Source organism: Channa argus, chromosome 12 (genome assembly GCF_033026475.1).
Source record: "Channa argus isolate prfri chromosome 12, Channa argus male v1.0, whole genome shotgun sequence".
Lineage (NCBI taxonomy): Eukaryota > Metazoa > Chordata > Actinopteri > Anabantiformes > Channidae > Channa > Channa argus.
Genome location: NC_090208.1, coordinates 9520956 through 9531236, shown reverse-complemented (window position 1 = coordinate 9531236; position 10281 = coordinate 9520956). Strand labels below are relative to the sequence as shown.

The 10281-nt window shown below is 37.2% G+C and overlaps 1 protein-coding gene across 2 annotated transcripts; it reads left to right on the top strand.

The window, feature by feature from the left end:
• The first annotated feature begins 4970 nt into the window (after nucleotides 1-4970).
• On the top strand, nucleotides 4971-8202 carry LOC137137476 (CD276 antigen-like). Of its 2 annotated transcripts, none has more exons than XM_067523767.1 (4): nucleotides 4971-5097; nucleotides 5332-5387; nucleotides 5673-6032; nucleotides 6220-8202. In XM_067523767.1, the coding sequence occupies exons 2-4, from the start codon at nucleotides 5333-5335 to the stop codon at nucleotides 6396-6398; spliced, it is 594 nt and encodes a 197-aa protein (XP_067379868.1). In that variant the 5' UTR covers nucleotides 4971-5097; nucleotide 5332; the 3' UTR covers nucleotides 6399-8202. The 2 variants fall into 2 exon arrangements, with proteins under 2 accessions (XP_067379868.1, XP_067379867.1); XM_067523766.1 differs by having other exon boundaries at nucleotides 6217-8202.
• Nucleotides 8203-10281: the final 2079 nt, after the last annotated feature.

Below are 10281 nucleotides of genomic sequence, written 5' to 3'. Positions count from 1 at the left end.
CCCCCTAACAGCACTGAAACTAACAGTCCTCATGTTTGCATGCTCATAATTAGGATTTGTGTAGAGGTTACCAAAAACTTTCAGTGCATTCTTGTTCAGAGTGATGTCTATGATAACTATTATAATTTATTCATTTAATGTTTTTACATTAGTATCTATTATTACACATATTACAGACCAAACCACCCGCTACAATATCAGCAGAAAACACTAACATGTTAATAAAATAACAAGTACTTTGACATTTTGTCCATGAACCACAGTTTTCTTAGAAGTTGTCTGTAATGTCCTCAGTGTTTTATGGTCAAACCAAGTAAAGCTGCTCTAAATTACTTCTTTTACACTGAAATTTGATAACTTTTCCTAAACTGGATCCATCCTGTAGTTTTTGAGATATTTCAGTCTAGATCAAAGTTCTGGATCCACAATGAACAAACCCACAGAGCTGAGCTGTCACTAAAACTGTCCCTTGTGGTTAAAGAGACCTGAATTGTCCTCCTCTTTAAAATACTTGTTTTGTCCTAAACACACAAATATTAAATCTCCAGTGATGTGAACAGAGAAAAGCATCAGATCTTCACCTTTGAGAAGCTGGAACCAGAAAAATGTTCTTGTTTGTACTTTGCCTTAATTCCACAAGTGTGTCTCCTTAGAGGTCACACATGTCAGAAATAACACTTCTCTAAACAGAGCAGCTTCATGTTTTCAGGGGAGTCATTGAGATTCAACCTTGTTCAGTTATTGATCATCTGTTATCAATCAACGTTTCAAACATGTCTGGACTCAACAAGACCATAGAATTAAGTGTCTCTATATTGGATTAATGGACATTGTTAAAAGTTCACATTTCACTGTTTTTGTTACTTTGTGTTCATATTGTAAATAAGTATATATTTATGTTTGTGTAGTTGTTTTGACTCTTCTGTTTTAACTCCTAACATCAGAAACATGGAAATCCTCTAGAGTACAGCAATAACAATAATAATACACCTTAATAATAAACCTTACACTAAGTGTCCACATTTTTAAATGTGGACACTTAGACATCTATAAAAACAAGTGACCTGCATGTCGTAACTTATGTTTTACTTTTTTCTTATTCTGAACTTTATGGTCTAGATTCAACAAGGTGCTGGAAAGTTTTCTTGCATTGAAATGTTTCTAACACCTGGTTGAATGTATGACAGGAAGAATTAAGCTGTTGTAACAGTTTCTGTTGACAGTGGAGGAATTTTATACCATGAACTCATTGTCATAGCAAAACCAGTCTGAGACACTGCTGCAGAGAAAATGTCTAGTGGCTCTGATGGTACTTTGACTCCAAGGAAAAGGGGCCAGATCCACTTTTCCCCTCCTCTTGTATTAGGGTCGGCACCGACCCATTTTAATTTTTAAATGCATAAAAGATCCATATACATTTGTTTATTACATCAAGGATTTTTGAGTTTGTCAGTAACCTCTATTTCAACAAAATAAAATAAAAAACTTCTCACTAAATTATGAAATGCTCTTTTGTGACCTTTGTGATGTTAGGGTTGGTTTCTACCCACTTCTAAAAATAAGGTAATAAAGCAATAATTAGAGCAAAACTGAAATAATAAGTGCACTGTCAGCCTAAACACTGACATCCAGCTCTTCTCCTAATCATGTGAGCTTTAGCTGACTCATGTTTTCCTGTATAGCTGCACAAATACAAAATAAACAAGATGTGTGAATTCAGTATTGAATTGGTGACTTGCAGAATTCAAATCGGCAATTTGCAGCTTCAAATATGAGAAAAAGATTTTCAGTGAGCCAAGTTCTGATAGTATTTTTGGTGAAAATGAGGAAGTAAACACAGAGGAACAAAGCGACATGGATAAGCAGGTTTCTGAGGACGAAGACAATGTGGAGTTTCATCCAGAACAGACAGACACATCTGAGGAGTCTGATGAGGACATCACCATTGGAGAATTTGCTGAAAGAGTCAAGTCCAAAGATGATAAGATCTTTTGGAGGTCAGTACCTCATGATGCACATGGCAGAGCAGCTGCTGCAAATGTCATCAAAATGTTCCCTGGAATCACAAGGTTTGCTGTGACAGGAGTCAAGACATGTTTTGACAAACCTTGAAGGAAAAAAAGTCCATGGTGACACGTGGACAGACATTGATGAGGAAAACCTAGATGCTTACATTGGTGTTCTTCTTCTTGCTGGAGTGTACAGATCCTGCAATGAGGCCACTGATAGTCTCTGGGACACATCAACAGGCAGAAATGTTTTTCGGGCAACAATGTCACTTCAGACCCTTTAAATTATATCAAGAGTCCTCAGATTTGACAACAGAGATACCAGAGCAATCTGACAAGTTCTCCCCCATCAGGGATGTCTGGGAGAAATGAGTGCAGCTTCTTCCACTGACGTTCAACCACAAATTTTTTTACCAGCTATGACCTTGGACAAGAGCTTCTCAGGAGGAAACTTTTAGAGAAATCTTTTTTTTTTTTGGCTTTTTCTTGAAGTAAATGTATACGGGTCAAAACTGACCCGTAACACTATAGATGTTACTATTGTTAAAAATATTTAAAAAATAAATAAATTGAACAAATTCTTTAAAGTGATGTGTTCTAACATCCCTCAATAATTATAAGGTAACAAAACAATCTTGTATTTATTTATATTTTGCTATTGAGGATAATTTTACAATGTTTTTATATTGAGATTGAGGGGTATGCTGACAAAAAAAGCCCCGAAGGTCCACAACTAAAATATTAAAATAATATAACAAGGTAAACAAGACATGAGAAGCAAATTGGATGATAAATAATTGTTTTTTGTGTATTTTACGGCTGATTTAGGACACGAGTCAAAACTGACCCGTTAACACAAGGGATGGTAACAGAAAGCTCACACAAGAGGACGGTTTAGTCCCTCTTAATACTAAATTTAGAATCTTGGGAGCTGGTTTCAGGTCACATTTGATGACCACTGTCCTCACAAACAAATCTCTCCCAGCTACTGAAGGTTAAACCATAGCTTTTTGACAGAAGGTCCAGCAGAACCAGTTTCATAACAATATCACGTGTAGTCATAGAGACATAGCTGAGTAAACATTGCTCTCGTAGACAGCAATGCAAAAAAAACCAATTCATACTAATATTCATAACAATTATTGTACATTAGCTGTCAGCTTTAGTAATCACACTAATAAAAAAGAAGAAACAGCACAGTGACAAAAGGAGAAAATAAAGATAAATTGTGAATTTTTAAAACTTAGACTCGTACAGTTCACTTTGTGTTAGTTTCAGTTTTATTCAAATGTGGTGGGACTGCATTACTGACATTACACAAACAGTAGGACCGACTGGCTCCAACTGTATCTGCTTTACTGTGATTTAACACCGACTTTGTGTGTGTGTGTGTGTGTGTGTGTGTGTGTGTGTGTGTGTGTGTGTGTGTGTGTGTGTGTGTGTGTGTGTGTGTGTGTGTGTGTGTGTGTGTGTGTGTGTGTGAAATTATTTTGAACATTCACCTCCGATTACTAGTCTGCTTGTTTTGTTGTCTTTCTGGAATGTGCACAAACTGGTAACAACTCACTGCACTAGTCTAAAATGTATTTTAAGAGTCAGAAACACAAACAAATTTAATCTACAGTGATGTGACTCCACATTTGTAACGTTGAAATCAGAAAACATTTGTTTGCACTTAATAAATTAAGTTCAAGAATAATATTGCTTGAGAAGCAGCTTAAAAATTTGACTCACTAAATAAATAAATGTACTGTTTATTTAAAAATGCTCAATTTGTTCACATAGTTTGAGGAAAGTAAAACATTTGTCCTTCACAGCAGCAGCTTATCATCCTGAACCTCAGAGACCAACTGTGAGTCCAGAACCAGAGAGTCAGGGATGGATTGGACTCTACGTTGGACTGGGACTGACAGCAGCAGCAGTTCTACTGGTCACACTCTGCTTTGCTCTGAGTCCTTGTTTCAATAAATCTACTGATGAGTCTGAAAATCCCTTTTCAGTGGTTTAACAGTTGAGTTTGTCAGAGAGCAGACTTCTCTCTGTCCCTGAATCCTTTGACCCTGTTGGTCCAAGAGGCTGTTTTTCTCTGATCTCTGAGTTTTTCCCCTCTGTCACTGTCTTCATGGTCTGAGACAAACAGGATGAGACAGAGACAAGAGACTAACAGGACTCTGTCTGGAGGACCCCTTTCTATCAGGCCAAGTCATCCCAGCATCAGTCCAAGACTTACATGATTAAAAAAAGAAGAAATGGATTAGCACCTCACACTGGTAATTAAAACAAAAACAATTAGTACAACTTAAATAAAAAAATGAAAACTAATGTACATTCAATCATATCAAATAATATGCTGAATGAAACAACAACTGAGACAGAGGTCAGATAACAAACTTATAAGTAAATCAAACATCTAAAGTTTTCAGTGCAAGAGGGTCACAAACACTCAGCTCTTACAAGTTGAAACATAGTGACACACTGACTGAAACAGGACAAACCACTTTACAACCAGATTCATGGGAGAGGAGCAGCTCTTCAGGTGTTTCATTTTAAGCATAAATGAACCTGTGACATGTTTTCAGTATTATATCACCACTGTCCAATGCTGATTTGATCAAATTCTGCAGTTTAACATGTGTTAAGAAGGTTTAACTGCATCTTTGAGCCAGTCTCATCTCACTGAAGTAGCACTAAGCTCATTGGCCACATTCAGAGAAACTAACACTAACACACTTTTATTTGCTGCTTAAATCAGAGAAACCAAACACAGCAATGAAGAAACATGATTCATTCATGATTGATATTGATACATTGTGTTTTTAGTTTATTTATTTCACCTACTAATGCTGTGTTCATGTTCTCATGTTCAGTTCAAAACAAATCTAATCAGGTGACATGTTTCTGAGTCCTGGTCTTGGTGATAGGCCAAAATTCCACTGCCTGTCTCCACCCAACTCTACAGAATCGTCTTGTTCAGCTATGCTCCATAAACTACAGGACACTAAACTCTCTGAGTTGTGAGGAGAAATCAGACGAGGCTGTTCATGACAGACAGATGCAGAAATAGCTGACGACTGGAACTATGGTGCAGGTTGGTTTTGTTACACAGAACTTATTAGTTAGTTGTTGGTGTTTGTATGTTTGAGGAAAGATGAACTGGTAAAAAATGATGATTAGACTGATTCACTGTGTAAGAAAAACTAATTACTGAGTAGATATGAAAGAGAGTAACATTAGTGTGAAACAGTGTTTAAACCTTTACACCTGTTAATGCTCTAAACCTCCACTTATTCTTCTATAAATCCTCCTCTGTGTCCTCTCACAGGATGAAGATGATCTTCAGGATCCTGCTGCTCATCAACCTGATCTCATGTGTCTCTGGTTAGTTTATACCTTCAATTTATTTTCCCCATAAGTGATTTTTTTGACCCTGATGTCTCAGTCTGCTACGACCTGTCTTCAGTAGATCCTTTTGACATCAGACAATTTTAACAGGATCAGCGAAGGTGGAATTAACATCATGATCTAAGTGGATTTGGCCAAAATTCAATTTTTTAAAAATATTTTAAATGCGTTTAAACCAAGTTAACACAGAGAATGACAACATCTCTGCTTAAAGTTCAGAGTTATTCTGCTCCTCACTGTGTGTCTCTGTGTCCTCAACAGGGACATTAGTAGTGAATGTGACACAGACGTCCTATCAGGCAGAGGAGAACGACAACATCACACTGGAGTGGACCTTCACCACCAAACCTGAAAGTTCAATCACCTCATTCAACACACTCTGTAGCCTGTTTATTAATCAGAAGCCCTTTGTCCTGTTTCATCTCCATGATGGTGTTGAGGTCTCAGAGTCTCAGGATCAACAGTTTTCAGGACGAGTCCAGTTTGACAAAGACGTCCTCAGAGAAGGACGAATCAGACTTCAACTGTCCAGACTCAGGACAGAGGACTCAGGCCTGTACCTGTGTAAATTGGGAACAGATGATGGTTTGAGCTCTGACACATGTCGACTCAATGTCACTGGTGAGTAGATTTACTTGCTAATTTATACTAAAAACCATCTGTTTCTAAACTAATTTAATCTTGTTTTGCAGATATCTGTTCATAAACCACTTTGTATTATTTGTAGACAAATTAAAACTTTGTCTCGAGCGAAAAGCGAGAAAAAGCTGAGAAAAGTCAAAAATAAAACATTTGTACTTTACAGCAGCAGCTGATCATCCTGAACCTCAGAGACCATCTGAGAGTCCAGATCCAAAGAGTCAAAGAAGGACTGGACTCTACGTTGGACTGGGACTTGGTCTGACAGCAGCGGCAGCAGCTCTACTGGTCAAATTCTACTTTGCCCGAGTTGTTGTTTTACTAAACCAACTTAAAACTTTGGTTTAACAGTTCAGTTTGTCAGAGAGCAGACTTCTCTCTGTCCCTGAATCCTTTGACCCTGTTGGTCCATGAAGCTGTTTTTCTCTGACCTCTGAGCTTTTCACCTCTGTCACTGTCTTCATGGTCTGAGACAACCAAACAGGATGAGACAGAGAGGAGACCAACTTCTGATCAGATCCATCAGGACCAACAGGACTCTGTCTGGAGGACCCCCTTTCTATGAGAACATCAGTTCAACACCTGAGTCCTAAAACCAGGAGAAAGATTTAGAGACTCTGTTTGTTCAACATCTGATTGGACAAACAGTGACATGAAAAGCACATTGTCAGTTTTAAACAGTTTTAAATTATTACTGTATATTACTGGAAATACTCAGGATTGTCTGATTCTTATTTGTTATACTTATTTTATACATAGCTTCACTGATTGCACTGTCCATAAAAATTTGCACACATGTACATAAGCAAACATAAGCTTCCCAAACCACAATATTACAACCACTGTAAAGTACATTTGTACTTTACAGCAGCAGCTGATCATCCCGAACCTCAGACACCAACTGTGAGTCCAGAACCAGAGAGTCATGGATGGATTGGACTCTACGTTGGACTGACAGCAGCAGCAGTTCTACTGGTCACACTCTGCTTTGCTCTGAGTCGTTGTTTCACTAAATCTACTGGTAAGTTTAGGGAAAACATGGGAAACCTGCTCTGAGCAGGTTCATGTTTTCAGGGGAGTCATTAAGATTTAAACTTGTTCAGTTATTGATCATCTGTTATCAAGCAACATTTCCAACATGTCTGGACTCAACAAGACCACAGAATTATAAGAAAAGAAATCATTTGTTGTAACTAAACTGAGTCAGTGAAATGTGAGTGTCAGTCACACATTTAGGCTAAAACTGGGATTTCAATTATTGCATTGTGTGTACATGTACCTTTTATTGCGGTTTCCTCTGTGTTTGTTTATGTTGTGTATTGTAAGGTTAGTTAGTTTAAGAAGTATAAGTATACGAGGATACAACAAATGTTCAGTGTTCGTCATACAACTATCTAGAGGACGACTGTAGCTCATGTTAAAGTGTCTCTGGGCAAGACACTGAACTCCCAACAGCTCAGTCCCCTCCCCAGCTGTGCAGTGCTGTGCAGTATCTCTGCAGTGGATAATTATTGGACCATCAGATATGAGCAATTGTCAGCTTTCATTTGAAATGACCTTTGTTGGCCTTTTTAGTTTATCTGTTTTCTCATTATATTGTCTTACAGCAATATGCTGGTTCGTAGTAATATTTGTATATATTGTGTATTATATTTCTGTGCTCATTTCTGATTTCAAATAATTTCATATTCAATTCTATGTTCAATTTCAAATGTATTTGTCTTTTCATGGCAATACATCACAAGTAATCTTAAAACAAGCTTCAGTGGCTGAACAAACACCATAATGACTCAGAGAGAAGTCATTTCAGAGAACAAAGTGAGATCTGTGTCCTCTCTGCTGTTAAAGAGACACAGCAACGCAGCTCGACATACTTCCTGACTTTTGGCTCGCTGTGATTGGTACACAGATGTGGCCTCATCTCTGAAAGTGTGCAGTTCAATGACCTGAGGTAACATTGCAGAGGCCTGTGGTTAACTAACACTGCATGCTGCTATTTCCTGTGCTGCAGCCTTCATGTGTATTAGCCATATTGTAAGCTAAAGGAGAGAAGTGAAACCCTCCTTCATTCCTATCATGTTCTTTAAATGTATATATATGTAATGTATAAATGTGGGATATTCACTTAAACTGTATAAATCGCTATGATGTGTCTTGGTCTGGTTGATTAATCGAGCAATGAATGAAGTGTTTCTTGTGTCAGATTTGCTGAGTGTCTTGCTACAGAAGTGTGAGTGACACACACACAACTGCTACTGTCTGTGTTCTTGATGCATCTTATGGTTAATGTCAAAAAACCTGTTCATGTAAAACTAGAATCAGACTGATCACTGAGGGATTATTTTACATCACTGTCACATCCAGAGGTTTATTTTTATTAAATACAATAAACTAAAGTACAGTAAATATAGAAAATAACATTTTAAACACATATACAGAAGAAATTACCAAAACAGTGCATTAAAATATTTGAAATACTTTTAAACAGTATTGAGCCCTAAAGGTTTATGGCCATTTGTGTCCCAGCTTTAATTCCCTGAGATGCTGGATAAATATGTTCTCTCCTCTCTGTGCTGTGATGTGATACAAACTCTGATACAAAGTCATAATGGAGTGGATCCTTTGAAATACTGTTAAATGGCCTGAGACAGCTGAGCAGTCAATTGTCCAAATTCTCATTCAGTGAAAACATTTTCAACCTTTGATTTGAAGCTACACTTTATGCACATTTGATTGTTGTCTTAGAGACACAAAGAACAAAACTTTCTGTTTAAATACTTGTGTTAATATAAATAGTTTGAATATATAAGTTACAGTAGGTACATTAAACACACAAACATACACATTACACATAATATACAGTACATATACATATAATATACAATAATACACATTAAAGGCTGAAAGGGCTGGTTTCAGTTTGAGAATCGACCTGTAGAAATGTTTTTATCTCAGTTGAGTTTTTAATACTTTTATTGCTCATTGTGTTTTATGGTAGTATTGTTTTTTTTATTGCTTACTGATGTCGTTTAGGCCACTTCCTTGTTGCTGGTGTCGACTGTTTAACAGATTGATGCTGTGGTTTTCTGGACCTGAGATTCAGAGGCTGAACGGAAAAAAAATCTAACCCAGAGGTCAAAGAGCACACACATGCTAATTTATCTCAGACTCTGGTGTTATTGTATTTTGTATTGAGTCCCTGCAGGTTTTCTTTGGCAGAATCAGTTGTAGGAAAACATAGAAAAGTGCACAAAGTACGGTATAAGTTCTGAATCTCCAAACTCCTGCTGGTCTGACAAAAGCTGCCTCTGTGGTGATTTAGCCGACTGCACCCGGGCAGAGAAGAGAATGACCTGCAGTGCCATTTGTCAGTCTTTATATTAGTTATGGTTCTTCTTTGTAGTGGTCGTGTTTGTAGTGGCCATGTTCATCCACAACCAGGGACTGGACTTCATTCCTGTCATTATCTGCACCATTAATATGAGACATTAATAAGAGCAGATGAATGACTGATACATTGAGATGCAAACAGAGTAAATAAAAAGTACCTTTGTTCGAAAGATCATGGCAGAATATTTTTACAAGAGCTGCCACGACTGTTGCAAGTTGCATTAGTATGAGTAAAGCCAGAAAAACATATTCCTTGGATTGTTTTCCCCGTTGTAGCTCTGAATCTGCATGGAGACAGTATGTGGTGAAATACTACAGTATAAAAAGAAATAAGCAAATCATAGAGAATTACAAAAAAAGAAATAATAAAATAACTATTTTAAAATACATAATTGTTTTGAAGTGTCTTTTTATTGAAATTGTAACTGTTCAAAAGCTCCACAAACATATTTTTTATTGACACACAGAGTGGAGGAGATACATTTTCAGATGTTTTTACCCAGTTTTAGTTTAGTGTTTAAAATTCTTTTGGGCCTGTTGGAAGATGCAGATAAATAACTTATTTTGTTTTTTTAGCTTTGAGGACTTGGTGATGTATTTGATGTGTTTTAGAACCTTTTCCTACAGGTTCTTTTAACTTCGTTGTAAATCGTTGTTGCCAACATCTTACTCAAATACTGTTGCCTCAGCTAAAAGCTAAATGCATTGTTACCATGGTAACCAATTACAGCACCAGTTACCATAGACAGAGTTCCTCGTTCCTTCTGACTCACCTTCAGCAATTTCTGGTGCAGACCTTGGTGTGTTGAGGGACACATCAGTATTGCCTCCATTAGTGGTC

Bases quoted from the DNA above. Each gene is read 5' to 3' on its own strand.
- LOC137137476 (XM_067523766.1), top strand. From the start codon at position 5,333: ATGAAGATGATCTTCAGGATCCTGCTGCTCATCAACCTGATCTCATGT. The intron at 5,388-5,672 runs GTTAGTTTATAC...TGTCCTCAACAG, and splicing joins CCTGATCTCATGTGTCTCTG to GGACATTAGTAGTGAATGTG. The intron at 6,033-6,216 runs GTGAGTAGATTT...TGTACTTTACAG, and splicing joins ATGTCGACTCAATGTCACTG to CAGCAGCTGATCATCCTGAA.